At 47.1% G+C, this 26,284-nt stretch overlaps 1 protein-coding gene across 2 annotated transcripts in view; it reads left to right on the top strand.

Annotated features, from left to right (window-relative positions):
- The window catches only part of LOC147415377 (coiled-coil domain-containing protein 13-like), a 28,317-nt gene extending 4,540 nt beyond the window's left edge, over positions 1–23,777 (top strand). Inside the window, exons 2-15 of one of the 2 annotated variants that reach the window (XM_086467037.1) lie at positions 350–498; positions 2,999–3,141; positions 6,056–6,145; positions 6,408–6,524; positions 7,750–7,854; positions 9,571–9,735; positions 11,240–11,416; positions 13,034–13,231; positions 13,686–13,822; positions 15,639–15,722; positions 16,521–16,649; positions 19,047–19,201; positions 22,969–23,083; positions 23,618–23,777. In XM_086467037.1, the coding sequence (XP_086323163.1) occupies positions 350–498; positions 2,999–3,141; positions 6,056–6,145; positions 6,408–6,524; positions 7,750–7,854; positions 9,571–9,735; positions 11,240–11,416; positions 13,034–13,231; positions 13,686–13,822; positions 15,639–15,722; positions 16,521–16,649; positions 19,047–19,201; positions 22,969–23,083; positions 23,618–23,777 (1,924 nt within the window). The remainder of the gene's footprint in view (positions 1–349; positions 499–2,998; positions 3,142–6,055; positions 6,146–6,407; positions 6,525–7,749; positions 7,855–9,570; positions 9,736–11,239; positions 11,417–13,033; positions 13,232–13,685; positions 13,823–15,638; positions 15,723–16,520; positions 16,650–19,046; positions 19,202–22,968; positions 23,084–23,617) is intronic. The other variant, XM_086467038.1, reaches the window with a different exon arrangement.
- Positions 23,778–26,284: the final 2,507 nt, after the last annotated feature.

The following is a 26,284-nucleotide window of genomic DNA, read 5'->3' as shown; positions in this document are numbered from 1 at the left end:
TGCATGCTGGATGGTGAACCCTTCTGATTTCCTCTGAGGAACCAGATACATAAGACTGAGTGAGACAAGACTATTCAGTAACCTCAAGAGCACTGAAAAGGTACCTGTTCTGTGATGTTTTGCCCCAGACAACACAAGGAAGTGCAGAATTTTTTAAGAAGAAATAAGTTATAGGGATAGATCAGATCATCTGGTGTTCTGATCTGAGGTTTAGGATATTCTGCTTAATTCAGTAAACTCACTCCTGATAAACTCAGCTCATCCAGCATACAGTCATTTAATTATTTTACTCCTGGAATCTGAAGCACATTACAGTGACATTTGCCATGATGGCTTATTTTTTTCCCAGGTTGCTTGAGCTTGAGAACGAGCAGCTCCAGAATCAGCTTCGAGAGGTCCAAGATGAGAACTGCAGACTATACAAACTGCTGACAGAGAAAGACTTTGAAATAAAGCAACTCCAGAAAAAAATCCCGGAGGACAGATTAGCTTTGTCAGGTAAGCACGGTAACTTTGTATTCTCGCTGTGTTAGTACCAGTGTTTGCTTGATGGTGGTGACAATAGAGGTAGGATGACAGAGTCATTGTGAGCTCCGGGCAGTGAAATATTCATGTGACATCTCTTCACCTGCTTTCTGTTAAAAAGGAGTATTTTGGTCATATTTTGGTTGCCTCCCTTTCCACTCCTGTAACAAGCTTTTGCCAGGAAGAATCAAAATTCAGCTCTCAACCGAGAGCTCTGTTGAGCCTGCAGGAATTTGCAATAGCACTGAAACCACTTGCCTCCGAACTTTGAAAATACTTGGACACCGGTGTATAGATTTAGTCAACGCTCAGAGTTGCTCCCTCAACTTGCAAGGGTCTGACACTGGTTTGCATTTGCAGAGTTTGCTGAACATCCCTGTCTCTCCCGTGTAAGGAGTCTCATTGCTTTATTTGCAGAGGGAGGTTCCTCACGGTGGTTTGACAGGTCAGCACTCACGCATGGAATGGCACGTACACTTGCTCTCCCCTTCAGTGCCATGAGCTGCAAAATCTGAATACTGCTATTCCCCATCTCAGGGAGCTGTGGAAAGGACCAAATGACTTCTGGTAGTCAGGCAGGTCAGACCTAAGGTGTTATTGATAATTATGTGTCCCTGAAAAGAAGTATAACGCTCTTCTGGGGGGCGCAGTGCCCTCTGTTCCTTACAGATCTTCTGCAAGCTTGCTATTATCGGCACAAAACCCGATGATTCGTAGAAATCGTGGCTTGGAAAACTCTCTGTTAATGTCCAAGAACAGTGTTGCAGCTTTCTGTGCTACGTGGTGTTAAATTCCTTGTGGAGGCTCCTTTCGTTTGTCTGAGCAGGGTGCTGGGGGAATGCAAAGTCCAGCTTCTAAAGTGGCTTGGGTGTCCTCGGGAAGCTGAACTGTGCAGGTTGCACCTCCTCCACTGGGTGCCACTGTTGTTCAGGGCAGCGGTGGTGACCGGGCTAATAGAGAAGGGGGAAACCAGCAATAAGCAGAAATAAGTAACACTTAAATTACGCCTTAATTCGTAGAATCTCTCTCTAGCTGTATGTAGGAGACACGATGAGCTATGACTGGGTCAGGTCTGGAGCCAGGGGTGCTGTTGCAGCTTCTCTGGCTGACTCATATGCCAGCTTGCAGCAGTTTGCCTCGTGCCTCTGTCTTCCCTGTCTACATCGTGGCAAGAGATTCGCCCACATTGTTTGGGAATTAAAAGCTTTGGTTAAATGTGTACAGTGTGTTCGAAGACCATCACGTGGAAGCAACAGCCTGGCTTTTGGTGAGTTTAGTACTTACTGTGATCCTTAGCAGGCATTATTTGTCATGAAAACTAGGGAGAAAGTAGCTTTTAGATGAGAAGAGAAACACAAATCACATAAAGGAGTGAGAACAGTGGAAATGCTTTTAAAAATAATAAATTTATGCTCTCCACAGGGTTTTAAATAGTGATATAGAGTCATATTCTGTTCTCAGCTATATTCTGCATTGCCCCTTTAATGTCTGTAGGGGTTTTGTGGGACTCAGAATTCACTTCAGAGTAATCTGTCATCCTTGCATCTCACCCTGGTTCTTCAATATAATCTTCATGGATGTCAGTAGAAAAGTCATTACTTCAGAGCGCTGAAGGAGGATGGAAGAGTTAAGAAGAATGACGAGAGCCCAGTTCCATCTTCATTTATCCCACCAAGGATTTGTTGTTGCAGGGTCGTGCTCGTTGCTGAGCTAGAGGTTTCCATGGACATGGTGTACAATCATATTAGTTTTGCACTTGTGCAAGAACTTTTCTTGACCTTTGTGATGTTCACAAGAACACGAGTGACACACGAGCCAGTCCTGGGGATTGCTTTATCCGTGACACTAACCAAACCCTCTCTGCTGAGGAGGTGAATGAAGTACCAGTTTAAAAGAGCAATTAAACGTGTAATACAGTAAAGGCTCCATGTATAATCTCAAGGGACATATAAATAGGCACAATGACATTTCCTGGACCTTATCCAGGGCCCAACTGTCACAGTGTGCCTGACCTTTTAGGACAGATGTCTGGAAAAGTTCGCACCTCTGTTTCAGCAGCTCCTCCAGTAGTAAACAACCAGTGCGAAACAGAGCGTTGTCTTTTTCTGTAATATGCCTCAAAAACCTGTTCGTAACTGTCCTTCACAGCGGCGAGCAGAAAAACACCTCTACCCTTTCTCTGTGGTAATGTTGCTACCCCCGCTGTTGTGGCCTTTTGATGTGTGGCTGTTGCTGAAGTGTGAAACGTGGCTTTGCTAGCCACAGTGTGATGCTGGCTGAAAGGAGCAGGCGATCCAGCTGGAGCCGCTGACGCCTCTTTTCCCTCACTTGTTCATTTAAGTGCCTGGCACAGCTCTGAGAGAAATGGATTAGACAATAAAAGAACATTGTGCACTGGACAGAGAAGAAAAGCGTCATCTGTGCTGAATCTTGCCTCTAAGACATGTCCTTTGCTTTTATGTATACTTTTCAGGGGCGGCTGGTTTAGCTGGAGATGTCGCAGCTACTAAAATAGTTGAATTGGCCAAAAAGAATCGTGAGATAACTGCCGAGGCTGAGAGTGAAAAAGCCAAAGTGAAGCAACTGAATAACAAAGTCAAAGAGCTGGAGAGAGAAGTGAGGCATTTTTTCTTGTTCTCTTTTGCATGCTAAACCAGAGAAATCCAGCCTTTGGGATAGAGGAGCTGTAGAAACTGGATTTGATTCATGTTCCCATTTTGAATTTGCTCTTAAATCTGTGTTTGCTTTGAGTTCTGGTAATGTCGGTCCATGATAGGAGGGATGTGTGCCCTCAGCTGTTTTCACCTTTGCAGAAAGGAGCAGCTGGGAAAGGGTGTTCACTTGGATTTGAAGCACAAGGGCTTTTCTAACAGTATGGCAATGATATTTTTCTGGTGGTTTTTTTTTGAGAGAAGGTACAAATTTCATATTATTATGTCTTACATTCCCACTTTGTTAATACCAGTCATGAATTGGTACTCTATTCTTCGAAACTTTATTAATCCACATAATGAAAGCTGTTTTCTGGCGTAAGTACTTCCAGAACAGAGACAGCATGTCAATGGATCAATAACATTTGTCATGCTGACAGATGCATTTTGACTGCATCTTTCATAATCACTTCTGATCAGGAATTGTGCCTCTATCTGAATTGTGCTCTAGTTACCTGAAAGATCAAGAAATGGTAGATTAAATTTTTGAGGACTCCTGCAGAAATCCAGAGCGTTCTGGTCAGAGGGGTCTTGTCAAACAGTTGGCAGGCTGGCTAAGAAATATCCCGTGTAGCTGGGGATCTACAAAATCACACAAGTAGGGGAGCAAGCCGTGAATAATTTCAAGTAAAATCCACTTGGTTATAATCCCCTACTGTAGCATTGTAATGGCCGTTATTCAAACACAAACTTAAAATATCGTCAGATCTTGACCCAAAAGAAGGGACCACAGACATTTCCGGAAAGGAAATCAAACTCAACGCAAACAGAAATTTTCAAGAAGCAATAATTGCTGGTCAGAGCAGTGATGGACACTTTAGATATGAGCTAATCTGTTCTTAGACACCAGCGCCATCAGAATCAAACCCAAACACAGCAACCTGTCTCGTCTGAGGTAAAGATGAACCGCAACGTGAACCCGCTGAAACCTGGTCAATGGGCTGTATTTTCTCCTAACCTCATTTGGGGTGGCTCTTCTCTAAACTAATGGTCACTGGCTGAGTTTGTGGGTTCTACTTGTTCAGTAGAACTATATGAAGATGTAAAAGATGGGTAAAAAGAAAGCGATGTGGACAGTGGGAGGTATCCATGAAAAATGTTGAGGGATGAGAGAGAAGATCACTGTCTAGACACACTCGTCTTTTTCCATTGGTTGTAGGAAGAGCCAAGACAGCTAAAGTGCAATTCAGTTGCCCACACATGAGCGTAGAAGTCCAGTCTGTGATGTCACTTGACCTCTCAGACATCCCTGCAGGGCTGTTAGACGTGACAGGACAGGCAGTGCTGGCGAGCAGCCGAAGGCCTCCGGGGTACCCTCGGATGCCTCCGAGGGGACTAGACAGCTGGGGGTGGGCAACAAGACCGAGTGTGCAGTCAGTCCCTCCACTCGATGGAGTGTAGGTGTCTGCTGTAGAGTGAGCTAAAGATTAGACTTCCCTGGTCGTATTGACGAGACTCCATTCTTTATAGAGACACCCACGCCGAGAGCAAGGACCGTGTTAATTTGTGAGTCAAATCTCATCCCCTCTGCCTACTTCTTGATGCCTTAAGCTCTGCAAAATGAATTGTGGTGATGGTACCTTCCAAATGCCTCACAAGATGCGCTTTCCCCAGTGGAAAACACTGTCCTTTTACATAATTGTTAGCTCTTTGCTCGTATGAGGACCGAACAATATGTAAATCGTAAGTGTTTTAACATGACTACATTCCCACAAACAAAATGGAAGGTGTGGCCGTTGAGCAATCGCTTGGCAAAGGGTGGTAGATGTAAACAAAGGCTGCAAATGGATGTTTGCAGAAAGCTTCCTTAGGATTTGACCTAGCAGCTGCCACCACTAGCTGAAATGTCTCGTTCTCAGTCCATTGACTGAAAGACTTGATGAGCTGGATAGAAAGGGTGGCCCAACCATTGACTGACTTGCAAAGAAGGGGTGAAGTTGCAGCTGGCTCCGAGTTACACGCCGGGTTTCCCCTGGTATCACTTTAATGAAGAAGCTGCTCCTTACAGCCTTCTTTAATTGGGGCAAATAGTCAAGATTTCCCGCCCACCTCAAAGAATGAAGTCTCAGCCCTTTAAAGCAACACTTCCTGGCCTTTCCAGCTCCAAATTCCCTGCCCTCCCCTCCAGTAAGAAGTCTTTGCAACCTCAACATTGGGCATGATTCAGACCAGGAGGGACTATATGACTGCCTGCCTTTGCTGTGGCAACCAACAGGAGAGATACCCTTCACGGCTTGAGAAATGCTACTTTAGAGCCACTAGCTAAAGAAAATAGCTTTAGCATCGTTACTGAATCTCAGCTATAGGGCTTTAGGTAGTCGTTTCTCCTTTTACATTCCTCTGGTGAGTAGAACTATGTGCTTTTTATGAAATATCCTGTGATTTTTCTTTCAAAATGGGTAAACTGGCATCCAGAATCTAGAGACAGCATCCTGATCTGTACGGTACTGGATTTGCATTTAGGTATATAAACACTTACTTTATGAACCTATGGTGATAAAATCCCCCAGAAGTCTCCACACTTGATAACAGATCCCATCTCAGCGGATCCAGAGACGTTTTCACTGAAGTTATTCCACAGTAAAATAACATGTGCTTCTTTGGGAAGCGTTTCAGGAAAAAAATTATATGCTTTCCTACTGATTGTGTTTAAAAAATCAAGGGGAAAATGAAGTACTTTTTTTTTTTTCTAGAGTAAGTAAACATCCAGGATCATCAAAACCGCTGTTGTACTTTTTTACTAATTACTATTCCATGGAGATGTGCTCTTCACTGTGTTCATTCTATAATAACAATGTTGTGTTTTTTTTTTTTTCCAGCTACAGACAGCCATAGAAAAAATACATTCTCTTGGTGGTGGTGATGCAGGAATCAAGCAATCAATTCTGCAGATGATAGAAGGAAACTTGGTACGAATTGTAATTGAAAAGGGAAAATTTAGTTCTCTCCCATTGCACAGTCCTTTCCTCATGACAAGGCTGTACCCGTGTCACTAGTTTTATAACCAATTTGCTCTGTTTGTACCTTCTCTGTGACCCCAAAAACGAGGGAAGGCATTTGCATGGGTCTGGGGAAAAAAGATTCTGCGATCCTGATGGGTCTGTGGATCTTAATCACTTCAGTTTTTCCCTGAGGATTCCGTTCTCCCCAAGTACATTCTTCTCTTCAAAGGCTGAAAGTCCAGAGGTGAAAGCATTGCAAGAAAAATTAACCACAGCCAACTTCAAAGTGACGGAGTATCGTAACCAACTCCAGTCTGCAAAGCAGGAGCTGAAGATGACCCAAAAGGTACTGTTGCAGGACAGAGTCTGTGGCTGGGATCCCGTGCGAGAGGTATATTCTTGGGAAATCAGGAAGCTGCTTTTCTGTTGAGCTTTGATTAACCTCCATGAAGTATTTCAGTGAAGTGTAAGGAGGTAAGAAAATCCAGGGGTGTAGTGGTTGCGTTGGGAAGGCGTGCACGTGGACACACAGCCTTCATGCTCTGCCACCATAGCTGGATGCCTGCGTCCAGTATTTCTTTTGCCACGATGGGCTCGGATTCTTGAAGGTTTATAAGTCCCAGTTCAGCCAAATAGGTTTGTGACTGACTTGCAGCATACGTTCAGGCCCATTCCTCCTTTCCGAAACGTTTGATTGTGTATTGACTTTCAGTGTAGGCTTCGGTCCCGTGGAAGTCAACGGGATTAAAGGCCACACTTGAACTACAGCACATGTTTAAACAACAGTTTGTTGGAGTGACATCCGGCGTAACCTTTTCCTCTTTGATTTGTGATGGATTTTAACGTGTTACTATGTGCTCTGTTTCCTTGGGTTTCATTACTTTGCAGAAGAGACCTGCAATGCGGATCAGAGTAGAGGATATGGTCCTAAAAATAGAACTCTGCTGACCTTTTTATAAATAATTTAAATGCTCTTCATACTAACTTTAGCTCTCGTTAATGTGGCTGTGTCAGAACTGTGCAAGAGAGATTGGCTCAATTCCTGGTGGCAAGGGTGTGTATTAAGAAAATACCTCTACTCTGTTCCTGTTTCGTTCTGGTTAAGTGTTCATGATATCAAAAATAATATGGAAAACTGTTAGTAACGCTTAGTCAACCTCGGTGACGAACTTGAAATCCTCGTTTTTACAACACTAGCGCAGTTTGACGCCCAGCTGGATGGTACGATTTGACCCTCCCCGTCGGCAGGCAGCAAACCACCGATTCACGTTTTTCAAAACTCAAAGGATATTACTCAAACGTCGAAATACCGAATGACCCACCTCACAAAGTGAAATAATTCACGTTAGCCCAACCCCTCCTAAGCATCAACACCCTGTACCGTGGCAACGATCTGAAAGAGCTTCCATCACGTGGGGTACAGGGGGTCAGATACAGGCGATAAAGAATGGCCCCTGCTTATAGATACAGTGTTTTGTGTTTGCCGCTGGGAAGAGTAGCTTTCCCTCCCCTCTCCCCAACCCGTGTATTTGAGCCTAGCCTTATTGTTGGTGTTCATCCCTTTTTCGTAGCTTTTAGCAAATGAAGTTGGTGACGATGTGAATATTCAAAGTCTCTTGACCAATTCTGGCAGCTGGCGTGGACGAGCCCAGCAAATTCTTGTTCTCCAAAGCAAGGTGAGTTAAGACCCTGCGTGGTGCTGGGTCTGGGATGCTCTTTCTACGTCGAGGTGTTCCCTCAGTTTGAGTTAAAGATACTCTTAGTTCTTCTTTACCTAATTCCTAACATTTGTACCTGCTTATAAGGCATATCCCAGTACTTTGCAGTGCTTACTGCAAATAGATGGCCAGCCTTTTCTCTGTTGAAGGAAGCAACTGTTAGAATAAAACACTTTATGGTAACTTTTATATAGTTTTTTGGTATGTTTATATGTGTGTGTGCACATATGTGTGGGGAGGTGGGGTGTTAAATTTTAAATATGTGTTGATGTGTCTTTCGGAGTTCCTGCAAACTATTTTAATTAGTCTATTGCAAACATGCAAGTTTCAGTGTTTAAGCTGGGAATCTTTCACATCTTTGTTGAAGGAGAGAGTTCAGGGACCTTGGAGAGCTGTGGCAGCCTAGTTAAAACCCCAGGATGGTTTGAAGGTGCCTCTCTCCACTGAGTGTTGAAGGAGACCTGCCAGTGTCTGTGCTCTGACTTGGACACCTTTGTTCAGTGCCTAAAGTCAGATGGGAAGAATTGAGGCCAGATAAGTTTTTCAAGTTGTTCCCCCAGGAACTTGAGTAAAATCTTTAACTCTTGAATCTCCTGAAGGGCACAGTCTAGCCGAAATGTCGGCTGGAGACAGGGAGGCAGTTCTGTCTCCATCTTAAATCAAACTTCTCTCAGGCAATTTGATACGTATTTTTCCATTTTTCCGCTGTTTAATTATATGCCAACAAACTTTTGATTTTTGCACTGATTGACTGAATTTTCCCTTGAGCCGATTACATCTTCCTTCCATGAGACCCCCTGGCTGGGATTCATCTGAAGACTGCACGTACTGTACTCTACGGTACTGCAGAAGTTTCTCTCTGAGCCAGCCTCCTCAGGCCCCTTGTGTAGTCAGTGGGGATCTTGTCAATACAGTCACTGAGTCAAAAGGTGCATCCCCTCTTGGGAGGCACCTCCAGAACAGGGCAGAGGAACTGTGCTGTAGCAGTGCCCGTTTCCCTCTACTGACTCTAGAAGAAGTCTGTGGTGAAGAGCTGGGATGCAGGGGCTGAGTTCACTTGGCTGCACCTAAGTGTCTAATGCCAGCCCAGATGCCATAGGGTGTCCCTCTGACCTCTGGTCATCTCTCCAGAGACTTGTAAATCCTGCATCATATGGGTCTCCAGTATCCCAAGACATCTAGACCAGTGCTAGGTACCTGTGTTGAGGCTGATGAACTGTGCCTTGGATTGTGGACATCCTGGATGGTGATTCTGCTACAGACCAAGGTGCTTAAGTGTATAGGGGTGAGTGGGTGTCTGCCCTTTTAGAGGCGATCTAAGGTATTATTCTGTTGCCCACACGTGTTTAGTGGCATTCAGGATGCTTTGGAGTGTCTGCCTGGCCTCCACACGTGGCTCCAGTAAGGCACAAATCTCCCACATGTCCTGACTCTCCTGTAGGTCTGGTGTCACATCTCCTCCCTGCACAGATGCTGTAGACATCTGCATGTTTGTTAGCAGCTAACAAATTTAAATTTGAAAGAGCAGACACTGCTTTATGTTAGTTAACCACAATAAGGTCAAGAAGTAATATGATGCTACACTCTGAGCTCCTTTTGGTGATGTCCTCTTTGATGCTGGACCACTGTACCCCTGGTAAAGCCTCTGGATGAGTCGTCATTATTGTCCCCTAGGTTCGAGAGCTGGAGAATCAGTTGGGTCAAAACAAGACCAGAACATCACTGAGTGAGATTGATGAGGAATTGCTGGCACTTACTGATCCGAGAAAGTTGTCAGCCCAAAAGAAGAACTTGCTGAAGATTCGCAGCTTGGAAAAAGAAAAGAAAGAAACCTTGGAGGTAAAAAACCTTGAGCTGTGTGGGTATATAGTGTGTAATAACTTGCCTGACCTTCAGGGTGTATGTTACACCCTACCAGGAGACAATGTCAGGAACCCATTTGATCTGCTGGAGGAAGTCCTGCCATAGTTCACAGACTGAGCAAAGGGCTTCCACGTGTGTTTTCGGTACCGCACTCTTACGTGGCCAGGCCTGCCTCTGCAGTACAAGGTTTGGTCTTCCCCTCTGCTTCATGATTGGTGTGTCAGATACGTCTGCCTGGCCTGAAATGTGGCCATCTGACAACTGTGCCTGATGGGTGATGTTGGAAAGAGGGAGGGAGGCCCTGGGTTGCAATGCAGCTGGTACTGGCTTTGTACTGAAGGTGGACGCAGAGAAAATCCCTGCTACAGCTGCATCCGAAGGCTGTAGCATCCCTCTCACCCTTTGGCCGTTCTTCATGTGGTGTTAAGTACAAACGTCCCCCTCACACCGCACGTATCTGGGTGGCTGTGGCCTTCTACATTTGAAGAGGATAACGTTGAGAGCGACGCCAGACGCCCTCTAAGAGGCATTCCGAAAATGGGTCCCACCGTTTGTCTGTCACATGGAATTGCCACAAAAATAAACGGGCAACCGTTGTTGAGGGGTTGAGGGAGGCTATAGCTAGTGGCACACGTGGTAAACCCCGAGGTGGAAAGGATGTGTAGCCCTGTGTCCACAAGAAACCTGGGTAGCTGGGGTCAGCTGCACCTACCCAGGTTAGCAAAGCGCATCTCCCTGTGCTTCTTCACTGTAGTCGCTTCTGTAGAGGCTGCCTGGCACCATCCCGGAGCTTGATTAGCTCCTGCTTTTCTCACCACAGTTTAACTGGGCAACAAAATGAGCAATGGGCTGATGCCCACCTTTCCCTCTTGGCCATGAGAAGGAAAGAGAAGATTTGTGGCTACAGGCACGCAGCACAGGGAAGGCTTTCCTCAATAGCTGTAGCCTGCATGGTTCCACTTGTGCCTTTGTGTTTCAGGCTTCGTTCACAGTAACTTCCCTCGCACTTCTCCGTTACTACTTCACTTCTAGCGTGCTCCCTGGCCGGCTTCATCTGGGTGAAGGCATGGCACAAGGGGCAGCATATGCCAAGGGCAGCTTCTGGGAGACAGTGTGGCATCCCCCCCCTGTATCTGGCTGGAAGAGAGCTTCCCTGTGGAGAATGATGAGGCAAATGAAAAAGCAGGAGCCTACAGAATGAGATTTTAACACAAAATTATTATTTGCTTCCTGGCATTTACTGAAGCAACCTAGTCCACTCGTATTCCTGAGCAGACAGACCTTTTTTTGATGCTGGCAAGCAGGCAGCGAGTAGTAGCACTTGTAATTTCTACTTGCTTCGGGATGATGGGGTATGCCAGTTCTATTTTTTTTTTAGGTTCTCCCAGGTGCTGGGTGATTCCTTTAGCTCACCAGAGCACCTGGGGCTGGGTGATAGGCTGTCGCTGTCATTTCCCTTGGTGTGTTCGCATCACTGCAGAAACTCAGCGGGGAACGCGATGCCCTCCAAAAAAGTCACGAGGAAGTGAAAAGAAAACTTGAGGCATCGAAAGCCAGGAACAAAGTGCTGTGCAGCGAGGTGAAGACGCTGAAGGAACAGATCATCACCTTGCTGGAGAAAGGAAAACACGACGATGAGCTCATAGACGCCTTACTGGTACAGTCTTGGCTATTCCTGTTGGTCCCAGCCCCTGCAGATCGGTGATGAAACATGGTGTTGTTTAATGACACGGTGACACAGACAACCTTCAGGTGTACAGGGGCCTGATGAATCAAACTGTGACAAGCGGAGGTTGCCTAGTCAGCCGAAGCCCTTTTGCATCGGGTTGTGTAAAGGCTGCGAGACGGCACCAGGCGTGACACAGTTGCAGCAAAGTGGCTCTAAGCTGCAAGTATCAGAGGAAACGTTTTGCAGCAGCATTGAAGTAGGATTGTCTAGTAGGAAGGGCTTCATTCCTGACTCAGGAAGCTGGACTTTGTCCTGCTTTCAGCTCATTGGGAGAGATTTTTTTTCCTTAGAATGCCTGCCGTCTTGCCCTCTCATTTGGTGCGGGACGCAGCCCAAAACGCACGAGCTGAACCCCGTGCACTAAACCACGCGCCCACCCATTCGCAGTAGCTGAGGGGATTTGGCCCCTTCTAAACCAAGAGTTTTAGCAGAGACTCGAGGTGCAGTTATGCTGAAATAAATGGCTGCTCTCATGGTCTTGCGGCATCCTTTCGTCCTGCCATGATTCTAAATAGTCTTCCCCAATTACAATAATAAAAAACCATTAGTGGAAAACATGCCACTTTCTAGTAGGGTTAGTTCTGTGTTTCCTGATCCAGCCCCTCCCAAGTTTCAAATCACATTTCCTTGCTTCTGTACCTCGGTTTTAGCGAAGACATGCTTATGACTAAGCTGGCATTTGCCTTTCTGCCCACCAGGCAGCCGTGGGGAATACGGGTACGGACCAGCAGATTAGGCAGATTGCAGGGGAGCCAAATAACTGTGGTCACTTTTGCACAGCCTGAGCATTCTCACTAAAATTGTTACAGAAAGATGTGAGTTTCCTTGGGAAGGAAGGGTTAACTTGTTTTATCCCTTACATCAAAGAAGCACCTTGCTTGCAGTTGGTTGGCTTGACGGAACAAACTGTCCAACAAGTGTTAGATTTGTCAGTGTGAGAAAAACTCCAAAGCCCGTTGATAAAGCAGCCTAGCCTCATAGCTGTTGTCTCATACATCCCTCATCTTTTACTGCCACTACTGCACAATCTGTGTTCTAATTTCACAAAAAGCACATTGAAAGCTTTACTCGTATCCAATTTATGAAAAAGTCACCTTCTTTGTCAAAGGCCAGCCTTTCGTGCTCTCTTTTCTGCCACACCGAGTAGCAAACCCGCCAGAAAGCTGAATCTCTCAATTGCTCAGGTCTTTTCTACTTGCACCATCCAGTCACTAAAGTCTTGATATGACCCACAGTGGGGATGGACGGTCCTTACCCAGCCACGTGTGTCTGGGCATTGCCCGTAGATGTGCTGTGCAGTCTTCTCAAGGCACAGACGCCACGAGCAAGACAAGGTGATCTCGTGCTTAAAACGTAACGGACCAGATTCTTGGAGCAGCACTAGTGACATCAGCGTGCTTACGCTGAGGAAGGGGCTTGGCAGGGCAGTGGCTTGTCCCAGCATTCCTAAACGGGTGTTTGTCTTGGGGGGTGTAACACCCAAAGAGTCTTAATGATCGTTGTGTACAAAAGTCAGTATCTCACTCTTTGTTTCTGTGTTATCAGAACCAGCAGAAGCAAATGCAGGAGCACCTGAACCAGCAGGATGAGAAGAACAAGGAGTCCCAGCAGATGCTAGGGCAGCACTTGAACAGCGAGGTTCAGAAGCAAAACTGCCTTCTAGAGCAGCTCAGACAGATGGTGGCTGAACGAGAGGCAAAGGTTAAAGAGCTGGAAGAGGAGATTGGGCAACTCGCACTCCAGGTAGAGAGCCAGAAGAAACGAGCTGGAGGAGCGCACGTTGTAATCCTTTGAGATCTATTCCCATTGATCTAACACCCTCAGAGGGCCGCGGTGAGATTTTCAGTCTGTCAGGTCCCTCGGTAATGGGAGCTAGAGCGTTGAACCCAAGGTAAAACTTGGGTTAGGGACACAAACCAGCCATGCTGGCACCAGTAGCGGTGGTGCTGTGCTGCGGGTTCTCTAGCAACACTGTGTGCCCCCTTAGGATTTCATATGACATTGCAACTTTTTACTGACTTTTGTTGTTTCCATCCTGCAATGGATAGAAACGAAAGAAAAGTTTCTGAGGAAGTCCTGTAAATCAAACCTTCTGGCATGCTCGTAGCAATGATCTTAAGCTGCTGATTAGGCACGGACGCAGCTATTTTCCTTTGAACTGCGTAACTGGTTTTATAACCTGCTCCAACATCAACAGAAGGAATCTGCCCATCAAGGGGACCGTTCAGGAGCTGCTGACCCACCACCTTCTGAACCCTTGGAAGATCCAGGTTTTACTCTGTTTAAGCCTCTGGCATCAGGCAGCAATCAGGTTGGAAGGATTGGATCTGCTCGGTAAGAAGCCCCCAATGTCAATGTTTAAAATGATTGGGAGTTATTCAGAAGCGTGGTTTTCCCAGGCAGTTGGCTCCAACCACAAGTGCTGTGTGCCAACAGCTGTGGCAGCCTGTTTACAGTATATGGGAATCTCTAATCACGTTATCTCGTCGACTTTCGTCCTGGAACAGAGAAAGATACACAGACTTGCAGACATTACTGCATTTGGCATGATGGCAGCGCAGCTAATTCCCTTTCTGCAGCTCAGGGGATGTCTATGTGGTTAGCTTAAGTGCCTGTGATTCTTCCCTCTTATGAGAAACGGGGCTTCTAATGAATTTGGCTTTTAAATCATCAGATGTATCCCTGAGTCTAAGTAGAGCTTTACTACAAAATTTAAGAAAAGCTCTTCTCGCTCTTTTTGAGTTAGAGTTAGAGCATCCTGACTTTGTGCCTGCATCTCCACTGCTATACCCCTCTGACTGGCTTTATTCTCCCACCTCTAACTCTGCAGAAGTTGTGCTCTCACGGAGCAAATCTGCATTTTAGCCACTTTTTTACTTCGTAGGGCTGCTGACGGTAAGCAGGAAGGCAAGTGGGAAAACGAGGTTGGGTAATGGCTTTGTAGAAACCGCTAAGTGCGATGCATAACTGACTGCTTGTGTACGTGGCCGGCACCGCTCGGTCACGAAACCAGCTGACCTGTCAGGTGGGCAACGAGGGAGTCTGAGAACTGCAAGAGCCGTTAATGACTTGGTCAGCAGGGCTCACTCCTTCCATTAACTTTAATATGCTGATGAACTCTCTGTTTCATTTTACTTTAGTGAATCATCTTTTCCTATCAGGAAAGATGACATGAAAAATGCTATAAATAGGAGCTAAAGCCCCTCGGAGATGTCGAAATAAAAGTCTGCATTGTTAGACTGGGCCGCTCCTGTCGTTATCAGCCTTCCCTTGATTTTGGGGGTTAACCACTCCTAGCCTGGAAGGCAGCTCTGCCTCTTCCACAATACGAAGGCTTTATCCTCTGTTAGCTGCAGCCTCAAGGCAAGGAAACGTGGAGGACTTGCCTTGAGGCAGCGGAGCTCAAGTTTGGAAAACTTGAATTTTACCTCCCGAGCACACCTGTCATTATGCATAAAACTCATCCAGAGTGGAGGTGATACTCTCGTGTTACCAGTTCACTCCTCCTCTTGCAGCAGTAAGCCTGACAGCTCTTCCTGAGCGTCTCCACAAAGCAGAAGGGTTCAGAAAACTGTATAAAGGTACTTTTAAAGGGCATTTGGAAAGAAAAGCTGCGCACGTGGCTGCAGAGCAGGGGTTCTGTTGGTTGTGAAAGCACGTAAAACATGCACAGTAACCTGTGCTTGTCCCTCATCCTAGTGGGGGAAGGTGCAAGATGAGGGTGCTCCCTGCCAGGGTCTGAGGCAGCAGAGCAGCAGTGGCCGCCTGTGTGGCCACGTGCTCAGCTGGAGCCAAGCGGGATCGAGAGAAATTCCTGCTCACGAGCTGCTGTGGGGCTACTCTGTGCCGTGGAGCTCCTCCAGGCCGGTCTGGAGGGCCAGCAAAGTATCCCCAGAAGCGCAGAGCTCGAATGCTGCGCGGTAGTTTTTGCCTAAAACGGAGACACGAGGTGTTTTTGCAGCAGTGTTTTGGAGTCGGGGAGCAAGCTGAGCTATTGTGTATGCAGAGCCGGAGTGATACCCACTTAGGAGGCTCTGGGAGATTTTCCCCTACAAGGCAGCAATAAACACAGACACTGGAAAAGGTCCGGAGTTCTTGGACGACTGCCCTCTGGAGAGCTCAGGGCTTCACAAAGCTTTCTTCCTCCCAGCACAGTGTCCAAGATGGGCCATACGCTTGTCGAGTCCGCCGCCACGCAGCCTTTCCTTCCCGGTACTAACCTCACGCCTGGAAGGTACGTGCATCAACTTCCTCGAAAACACGGGAGGTTTCCCGCCACGCTCCGCGAGCTGCTGGCAAACCTTGTCCGTGTCTGCCTTGGTGCTGTGAACAGCTTCTTTCACCGTCCTTTCCTACCTGCTGCCAAAGGCTCTAATGTCTTCTTGCTGTCTTAATTTTTTAATCGATTTCTAGTTTTATTTCCCCATAAATCCCATTTTTCCCTTTTTACCCCCAGTCACCACGTTTTCTCCTGCTTTTTGCTCTAAAGGACATATTCCTGAATACTCCTGCAGGGAGAGATGGGAGAAGTGAGGAAGTACATAATAATGGGATGCGTGGGAAAACTGCCCCTTCCTTTCGTCAGGTATCAGGCACAAGAACAGCCGTTGTACTGATGCTGCCTGAAGCCTTTCAGTGGGAGAAAATCAACAGCGTGCCGCTTAAAGGCTTAGCTTTTGGAGAGCCCACGTACAGGCTTGTTTTACTTGGGCAGTAGCAAAGGGAGGAGAGTCAGCGATCGTGGCTTGCTCAGGGGTGGAAGTTTGGTTTCAGGGGTGATGGGAAGGGGAAGCCTCCTTGCGAGGGAAAACCCCTTTCTAGTGAAACTCACAGTGGCTTTATTTCCAAATCTTTCTCTTTCCTTTATTGCAGCGTAGAGATTGGTGCTGGGGGGAGGTAGGGAGCCTGGCTCTGCATTCTAGCTTAGTCTTCAGACGAGTGTATTTTGATAGGGTTTTCAAATCCCCTCTTTGTTTCATTTCTTTTGTTGCTGAAATGGGAAACAAACTCTCTATGCTTCTGCTGCTTTTAGGCTCGCTGGCGCTGACAGCCCGGATTTGGAGGTGCTGCAGACGCAGGTCACAGAGCACAAGGCGCTCTGCCAGGCTGCTGAAGTGGAACGGAACAGGCTCCTGGAGCTGGTCACTGTGCTGCAGAAAAGGTAGAGGCTGATTCCGCCAGGATCCTTTGTGGGATGCTGCGATGACGGAGCGCTTGAGACGTGGGAGAGGCTGTACGGTGCACCTCCACGCTGCCAGCGTGAGCTTTTCCCTCAAGAGGGGCTTTTAAATTTTTTCTGCTCAATTGCCCCGCCTAGTTGATGATTCATTTTTATTATTATTATTCTTTTAGAACAAAGGACAGAGAAAACAGTGTCGTCTTCAAGCTTGCTGCACCTAGATAAAACTAAAATTCGTGTGTTTATGTGTGTGGTCTGATTTAGGCAGCAATATTATTCATCAGTAGTAAATACTGTAATTATAGTTACAATCTGACTTCTGTTCCAGATTCACACTCTTTTAAGTTTCGCTGTATCCTCTTTTAAATGAATTCCTTCTGGTTTAACTGAAGCATAGCAGTGATTTTTTTTTTTTCTTTTCTATTATTCAGTTCAATTTAAGATGGTGTTAAAAGCCAGTTTTAGGAGGGCAGGAAGCAAAGTCTTTTCTGTCTACATACCTTCTAGCTACTGCTTTTTTTCGCAGTTAGAGTACGTATATTATTAGATTCCCAAATCTGCGTTACAGCCTGTGGGAAGGTATGTGTTTGTCTGTGCACTTTTGAATACAACAGGCACTATTTGCTTGCGTGATTTTACGCTAGTTACCATTCCTCGCTTGTCTGGCTTTTGTGCCGTACAATTCATCGCAGTCAGGAAAACACGTTTTTTGGTAACTGTGGTAAAGGTATCATCCCCTGTGCTTTTAAGGGCTAAATCCTGGAAATACAAACGGGGAGACTTTTATTCCTGTTTGTAAGTCCGGTGAGTGTAATAGAGCTATGCAATTAGAGGAGGATGGAGGTGTGAGTGATGGCTGAAATGGGGCCATCACAAACGTGGGGTCATGGAGAACGTGGAGTCAATGAAATGCAGAGTCGCTTGTAAAACGTACCGCAGACTGATGATTCAGCACCTCCACAGTTACGGCACATTTATCAAGAGCTCCTGCAGGTAAAGTAAATTCCGTGAGACCGCGTGCAATAACTCTTGGAGGACCTCAGGATAATAGAGCACCCGGTCACATTTCAACGTGAATATGTGTAAAAAAAAAAAAATGGTGCATTCCTCCTCTTCCCCTGTCAGAGCGTGGGGCAGCGAAGCTCAAGCAGTGCACGTAGTGCTTAAGTCAAGAGAGGAGCACTGGGAAGGGTTACACGAGTGGTGGTTTTGAACAGCAGCTGCCAGGATTTAGGACGGGGCTGCACAGTCACTGCGGAGCAGAACGTAAAGGGTTCGGAGGATTGGGCCCTGCTGGGGGAAGGGGAAGAGCCAGAGGAACGTTTTAGTTTGTTATTCATATTGGCAGAAGATTTAATAAAAACCAGCTAGCCTTGTCGTTTTTCCTCCGCTGGTTGTGGATGCTGGGGGAAGACCTGGTCAAGTGAAAGTTTAGTGACTTCAGAACCACCGAGGGGAACACAATTTCTCATAGCACGTCACCAGTCTGGTAATTTACTGCCACAGGAGGTCAGAGTCTTGCCTGTAGCTAGATTTTTAAGGTAGCGATATAATTTTATCACAGTCGTAATATTTTTTTTTTAGCTATGCCAACTAGGAGGGAAATAAGACTGGTCCAGCCTTTTGATTCAGGGATTAGTCAGCTATCACCCGTGGGGTCAAGAAGGAAATTCCTTTATTCTGCACTATACCACACAGCGAGTCAATTCAGGTTTCTCTCTAGCTTTAAACTCCTTTAAATCATTTGGTACCAGGAGATGCACCACTGACTGCAGCTGTGGGCGCATGTCAAATTTTTTGTAGTTGCTTTTCTAAGATGTTTTTTTGGGGTGAATTGAGGCACTTTGCCCCTCTGCTCTGTGCTGCAGCGTGAACCATCCGTTTCTTTTCCACTCACTCCCTTCCACAGTAGTGTCTAAGGGCCACGTTTATTAAAAGCAACGTCAAGTTTCTTTTCTTTCTTGCAGATAACTGACGCAAAACAGCTAAATACGAGACAGTGGTTTTATAAACTATTTTCCTTCCAAATTTTCCCGGAGTGTTTAAAAAAACCCCACAGTTTATGATTCCTGTAATAAAAGATCTCTCCTCAGCAATCTGCAGCTTGCCTGCTCGTCTGAGTGGTCAGTTCGCCCGAGTAGCCAGTGTTAAGGGACCTGGGCAACTTCCATTCACTGTACTCACTAGTTAAGTCTGGTGGGCAAATCTGGAGGATGACATCTGGAACAATTGTGCTGGGATTTCTGCCTGTGGGTGCACGGAAAATTCTCCTTTTCCCTCTGTTGGGAGCTGTGCAGCCTGAAGGATTGAGTATCAAGACTGACTGATGCTTGCTAGTCGTGAAATAAATAAGCTGAACCACCTTTTTTTGCCCATCAGGGTGGAGGAAGGCAGCGACAAAGCCTTAGAAGCTGAGAAGAGGCTTCAGGAAGAGCGGCGGCGATGTGTCGTGTTGGAACAGCAGCTTGAAAAACTGCAAAAGGACCCAGGGAGGAACAGGAGCGCACAGAAACCCCCCCTGAGGAGCAAAGCAGGTGAGGTGGAGCCCTTATCTGCACCTATGTCCCCCGTCCCACCGTGGTTAATGGACAGCAACAACATTTGGACTCTTTTATCTGTCAAACCTCCACAAGGGCTTGAACTTACACACCGCGATTTGGACCGACTCAGGCCAGTGGGCCAAGCCAGGAGGTGAAATCCTGGCCGCACTTAGTTGAAGAGGATTTTGTCACAGATTTAAGTGGGAGCAGGACTTTTGCAACGTGTTTTCTTCCACGGGATCACAGTCTACAGAGCAAACTTGACACTGCTCTGTGTTGCCGCCGTGCCCACTGCTGTGTTCCCTGTGCACTTCTGCCCGAGAGATTCATCTGAAGGTTAAGAGCAGAATTAAAAGGACGCATCCCAATTTAAGGCCTGTCAGTGTCGATGAAAAACTATTGCTGGTGATGAAGTAATTAGATCTGGTGTAATTTATTATCCCATGAACGGGATAATCTCTCGCTATAAATATGAAAGCCTCACTAGCATAGTTAAAGGAGAAGAATTCATGGTGGATGTTAAATTTTTATTTCCCTGATCAGATCCTTTTATTGCTTAAGGACTCTGATTCTGTAAAACATCTAATCCAATAAAATGGCACATATTCTTAAGGAAACTTTTCCAGGGCTTTCCCTTTTTATATGTCATGAAGACTTTAAATGCCAGGGTGTGAACAGTAGGAAGAGGAATTTCAATTTGGCAAATACTAGGATGCCGTCAGGCTGAGTTACGGTGATGAGAGAGGTCACGAGCCTCGTCAGAGACCCTTGTACAGGCTCTTGCCCTGCCCCACGCTGAAATGCGTCCTCTTGGGCCGTAGGGGACTGCGCTGCAGCTCAGCAGATGCGTGGCACGGCTCTCCCTCGTGACTCCATGCAGCACTGCAGTGTGTGCTCATGCTGCCTCGTCACCTTAGAGCTGACCTGTACTGAGCACTAGGAGCAGTCCTCTCCTCCTCCTCCTCCTCCACTGGCGTCTCATTTCTCCTCAGGCGTGGGTCAGGCTCTAACTGCACTGCATTTCTTTGCCTCTCCCACCCTAGTGCCCTCAGTTACGTGCATGTTTGACAGGAAGTTCTCTCTGGAGCAGGACCGTGATGCCAGTGATCCCAGGTTGTCACTCACTATGATCCCAATTCATTCAGGAGAGCTGGGGTCTCCAGTGTAACATCCACCCGGCGTTCAGGACCTCCAGGGAAGCGCTGCCATGCACCCATCCAGCGTGTCGAGAGCATTAGGTGTACAGGAACAGGATTCAGAGGAGTTTTTCTGCGAGCACTGATTTTTAGAGCTGTCTTACCTGTATTAACCAAGAGCCTGACAGCAGAGGAGGTAGTGCAGAAAAACTTAGGTCCTAAGAGAAACCTGGTGCTGAGAAACCAAGTGCTGCAGCCTTTGGCCTTTAGGATAGAGGACATTCACCTTGATAAGAGAGCTTGGGCCTCACCTTGTGGGATGCCCTTTGTGATTCCCGGGAGGGTTTGGAGGTGAGAGGCTTTGGAGCCCTGATACGGTTCTGCAGGTGCCCAGAGGAAGAAATCCAGGTGTGTGCAGGGACAGGCAGTAGCCAGACGAGAGTGGTGGGAACGCAGCTCCCAGTGGTTCACTTTTTACTCACCCCATGCCTTCAGCAGTGTGGTGGGAGCATGTTGGTGCTGTCTTCTAGAGGAGAATTTCACTGAATTTTTGAGAGCTCAGACTTTTATACCACCTGGCAGCGCAAAGCGTTGATGTATTGGTCTGTTCTCATACATGCACTCCGCTTAGATTTCCCTCGCAGCCTCCGAGAGGTAACAGCGCTGAACCCTCCAGAGCCTGAGCTGTTTTGGTCACGTTGTTGTGCTGCAGCAACCGTTTGATAACTCACCTCTGGGAGACTGGCATTTCGTAGCTGGAGGCAGCAGGCTGTTCTTACCAGCTGACAGGTTCCTTCCTACTCAATATTTAGTTCATTAGTCTTGTCTGCTGAAGGGCTAAAAGCAAAGGTTGAAAAGGATTGGCAGTAAGAGTAAGGAGAAGAAATCCTCTCTAAGTTTGTAAGATGAGTAGGTAAAAATCTATTTCACCACCCTTCTTTGAAGAGAGCTCAGCCCTTTGTGAGGTGCCAAAAGTCTCTGGAGTTTGCTCAAGAAATGAGTCTCCAAGTCTGGAATGCACCTCTTCAGCAGAGCATGTAGGTTATCTAAATGCCTTCGTGCCAGATAGTTGAGGAAATAAGAAGGAATGAAAAGATTGAATATGAAATAGAGACTAGAGAACCCGCTAATTAACATAATATTTTCTCTTCTTTCTGAAAGTGCAAAATTGGAGAGAGCTGATCTAATTGCTAATCTAATGCTTCTAGTCTCTTCAATTCAAGGGAAGCAGATAATGAAGCTGAGTAGCTAGAAACAACCCAGTTGTGTTTTCAAATTATTCATGCTTTTCAGGGTTTTTTTTCTGTCTTATCCAAATTTCTAATTAGCAAAGAATAATCCCAGAAGAGAATAGGTAAGTAACGGCAGGTTTTCCTCAGTCCTGTAAAACACCACCTCGAGATCAAAAGCGATCAACAGAGCCTTTTCTTCTCACGTGTTTCTGTCCAAGTCCAATACTTTCTGACCCGGTTCTTTTAGGTATTCCACACGAGGAGGATTTAGCGTTTTAATAGCGAATTTGTTCCTTGGAAGGTATGTGATGTGGGATCTTAGTTTGGAAAAGTGATACAGCAGTGTAGTGCAATCACAAGAGTACGATACAGCAGTTGTGATATGCACTTGAATCACAAGGTAAATACGACTCCCATGACCAGCCTGGATGCTCACCATCGTGACACGGGGTGTCCCCAGTTGCCGGAAAGGAATACATGGGTTGAAGCCAGGTCAAACCAGTTTTCTTCAAAGTTCATGTTGCTGGTGGGTTGATTTTTATGCTCTCTGTTGGGCTGAACCACGTGCACGCTTCCCTCGCGTTGGTCTGGCTGGCTCAAGGCTCTGTTGGTCGTTTTAGGGAAGCCCATTCCCATTTACTCGACTGATCAGCCCTTTGTCTGCAGCAAAGACCACCCTCCGGCCCCCTTGCTGTTGGTTGGGGGAGTTCAGCATCCTCTACAATGGCTGTGGTCACTCTCTACCTTCTTTTCTGAGCTTCCTGAGCCCATCATCCTTGCCTGTCTCCTCTGAGGCTTCTTCCCTTGCAGGCGTTCACTGGCCGACCCCAGGGTTTTTGGTCCTCCCGTCCCAGCAGTAAATTCGAATCGTGTTTTCCCTATAACCCTGAAAAAAGGTCCCGTGTCCCTTTGAAATGAGGGGAGCATTCCTGAATCAGAACCTTAGGTTGAAGTACACGTTGAAGTGCTTTACTGCACTTACCCTGGGCAGTGTTTGTGCTGGGGGTCAAAACAGAAGCGTGTGCCACACGCAAACGTTATCACGGGCATTCAGGAGGCAACACAACGACAAGATAAACATTAAAATAATCCTTTTCAACTGTTTCTCTCGTCCATTTTTTTTCGCCACTTAAATATTTTGGATTTTTTTCTGCTCTAAACAGGTAGGCACACACATTCCTGCGTTTAGCCCTGCAGTGCAAACTCATCGTGTTTGCGTTTTGCTGAAAGGAGATTAAAATAAAAGCCTGTCCTATACATTTGCGGTATCTTCATGGATATACATAGAACTTAACAGATTCCTTAGCACTGATTCACCGTTTCCTGATATTTACTCAGTGCGCTACCCGTGAAAATGTTTTCCTAAAACTCCATGTCGTGATTAAATCGACAGGCCCGTCTGCGAGTCACTCCAGGCTCGCCTTGACTGTGGGTGGCAGGAAGGAGCCCTCTGCAGCCCAGCCCTCCAAGTTGCCTCTGGAATCGCAGGTAGAGGAGCTGAGCACAAGGTACGGTTTCCCTCTTTCCGTGCTGGGTTACCTACAATAGCTACAATTCATGGCTGTCCTTCCAGCAGTGGCACTACCTGCACCCGCTCCTCAGAAGAGAAAACCTAGCAAACTCTGTAGAAACGGCAGATCCTCTGGTTTGAGTTTGTCTAGGTCATCCTTACACAAATTTCCTCGTAATTATACCGATATCCAGAAGAGTTAAGCTAATGCAAGTATTAAGCAACACAAAACACGTGCAAGGACGACGCCTTTTTTTTTTCCCTTTTCTTTCCTTGTGCGTCGATTGCAAGCTTGTTAGTGAAAATAAAATGACAATCTTTAACAAAACAGATCTGAAAAGTATCTTGGTCATCTAATACTCTGTCTCAAAGAGAGAAGGACCAAGCGTTAAGTCTGCTCTTTCTCATGCCTGTCATAAAACGAGCAGAGAGCATGTGTTTCTCTGTTTTCTCCCCCAGAGCTGAAGCACTGTTCTAATTTGCTTTGAAGCTCCGCGGCTCACATGAAAGTTTCCCTTTTGTTTCCTCGTAGGCTTGTGATCCAGCTGGCTGAGAACGAAGCTCTGAAGGATGCTTTGGAGGCTGCTGGGAGAAAGAAAGAGGAAGACTTTAAACTGTTTCAAGACACAATGGACCAAGTGAAGGACATCTTTCTACAGGCCATTCGGCAGCAGAAACAGCAGAAGAGTTAAACAAGAGATTCAGAGTCCTTTGGGCTGCAAAGCAGGGACAGAGAGCTCCGGCATCGTGCCCGTGGTTTGAAATGCAGTGGCAGTGTAGTTTTGCAGCCTCGGATCGTGTCATTTCTTTAGCGTCCGCAGGCGAGGATGAGAAATGGAGAGGAAACACAGAAAGAGGGAAGGTTCTGTGTGTCAGCAAGCTTTGCCTGTTAAGAGCCAGCGAGCAGCTGGCTCCCAGGCTGCACATGCCGCAGGTTTCGGAAGCTGCAATTCCGCAGTGTGATTTTTGGGGGGGGGGGTGGGGGCAAGACTCCCCCCGCGTAGTTTCAACAGAATTTCCCTCGAGAGGGCTCAATATTGAATATGCTGCTGCCTTTATCAGCGCCTAAAGGCATTCGCTAAACCAAAGTTATGCCAGCTCCCTTCCAAAGTCAGGCCAGGAGCAAACTGAATGCTGGTTTTTATCAGCACGCTGACACCTGCCTGTCTCAGCTCTCTGCAGGGCTTAAGTGCCGAGGGAGTGGGTTAGCCTGGCCTGTGAATACCACAAGGGAACTTCGGGGGGGCCTCCACTCACCATTCCAACCTGCTTCTTTGCTTGACCGTACTGGCAGCAGAGTTTTCTGAAACTCAGTGGAGTTTCCACTGAAACCTGTGCAGATTACCTCTGCCATCAGTCAGACCTCCCTTAAATCCAGCTCCTTCCGTACGACAACTTGCCATCCGGGTTATGAACTCCCTATTTTTGCATTCATCCGTCAGGCAGGTCTTGTTCTCGCTAGGAAGAACCGCTAACAGAACGCAGGCAGGTCCTCCACGCAGTAGCGGAGGGACTTTTGGAGGTGCTGGAAGCCCTTGCCTCTCCGTCCTTTTCTCTTGCAGCACGGTGAGAACACCAAGAGCAAGCTAATGAGGCGTTAACATGCAGCCTGCCAGCGGAGGGCTAGCCTTGGGGATTACAAGCAAATGGAGAGCTGGTCGTTTTGGTAGAGTGCTGCTTTGTTCCTCGGTGGAACGGCTTGAAAGCTTTTCTTTTCCTGCTTTGCTCTGTCAGCCTCTTTTTGTGAGCGTGGGGTGGGTCAGACTTTAACCCCAGCTGCTCCCTTCCCCAGAACGGCGACTGCGTCCTGACTCCACCAAGGCAGGGTGGAAAAAGAGAGCAGGAGTCGCTCCAGATGCGGTGAGGGTGGTGTCGTCCCTGGCTTTTTTCCCTGCTTAAGTCTCTCTTCAAACAGTTCATGGAATCTGATGGAGGAGGTCACGGAGCCGAGGATAAACTCAGCACCTGCGGGTTAACCCTCCCTGTGCTTAACAGCCCTGCTCTGCTCCCCCAGCGCTGGCCTGGAGCTCAGCAAAGCCACCAGGTGTTTCTCCCGGGACCAAAAGGGTCCATTGCCCTATTCCTCCGGCTCACCCTGCCGGTAGCATCCCAGGAAAAGGCATCTTGAACCTGCAGTCCTCCCGGTGACCTCGAGGAATCGTAAATCCTCGAGCGAGAGACCGACAGAGTCTCACTCAGGTGAGCTGCGGCTCGTCTCTGTTCAGCTCCGTCCCGATGATCACGTAGCGTGGGCTAGGGCGAGCAGACCAAAGAAATCAGGTATTTGAAGGACCTGCATTCGCGAGTCGAAAAGCTGCCTGAGCTGTGGCAGAGGTGGGGAGCTTTTGCTATGCCGTGCCTGCTAAATTCAGGCTGGTAGCTTGGAGCTGGAGATTCTGGTTTCGCCTGCGCAGCGGTGTGAATCAATAATGTTTTCACAGGAGAGCTGGAGAGGCAATCTGCCTCTCTGTCCTTTCTAATGCATGCCCAGCGTTTGCCTCCTGTTCTGTGACGAAGCAGTGAAGTTCCTGCCACTCCCCAGCAAAATTCTTCCTGGGGTGGCTGTGAATCAAGGCAGGAAAGGCAGATAAGGACCTGGGAGTGCTAGGTGTTAGCATATGGCTCGCTAGCACACGGTGCAAACCTCTTCTCAAGTGCTGCAACCCTCATTTCTTTAAACATACGCTTGTCTGGGGTCGCACAGAAGCGTTTTCTCTATTTTTTTTTTCTGCACAAACACACAGCACCGCCACACGCCTGGACAAAGAAGGAACTAAAGGCACTGTAAAACAGTTCATTTGGAGAGCCCGTGCCTGTAAGTAACTGCTTCTCATGGGAATGTGCAACCTCTCTCCCGTCACAGAGCAGTGGAGGGGTCTGAACACGGCCCAGATTGTCCAGGTCTTCTCAGTTTTCACCTTAGTTTTGAAATAAATTCCCTCTGCGCTTCCACAGAGTGACCCTCCTCCACATGCTGAATTCGAATGCTGACTCTTGCAGCAACTGCTTCCCCGTTTCCGAGGTATGAGACCGATTTTCTTGCAGCGCGTGTCGTTTGGTTGCTGAATGTTAAGAAACCCTGACAGATTTTGGAAGCGGCAGCCCCAGTTCAGCTGGCTGCAGCAGCCCCACGTCCCCCAGCCCATCACTCAGAGAAGAAAATCAGTGAAAATACTTTTCTCCCTGCCTGCACAAACGC

The sequence above is a fragment of the Leptosomus discolor genome, chromosome 6 (genome assembly GCF_034619465.1).
Source record: "Leptosomus discolor isolate bLepDis1 chromosome 6, bLepDis1.hap2, whole genome shotgun sequence".
NCBI lineage: Eukaryota > Metazoa > Chordata > Aves > Leptosomiformes > Leptosomidae > Leptosomus > Leptosomus discolor.
The sequence above is the reverse complement of the archived record's forward strand: the minus strand, read 5'-3'. Positions and strand labels throughout refer to the sequence as shown.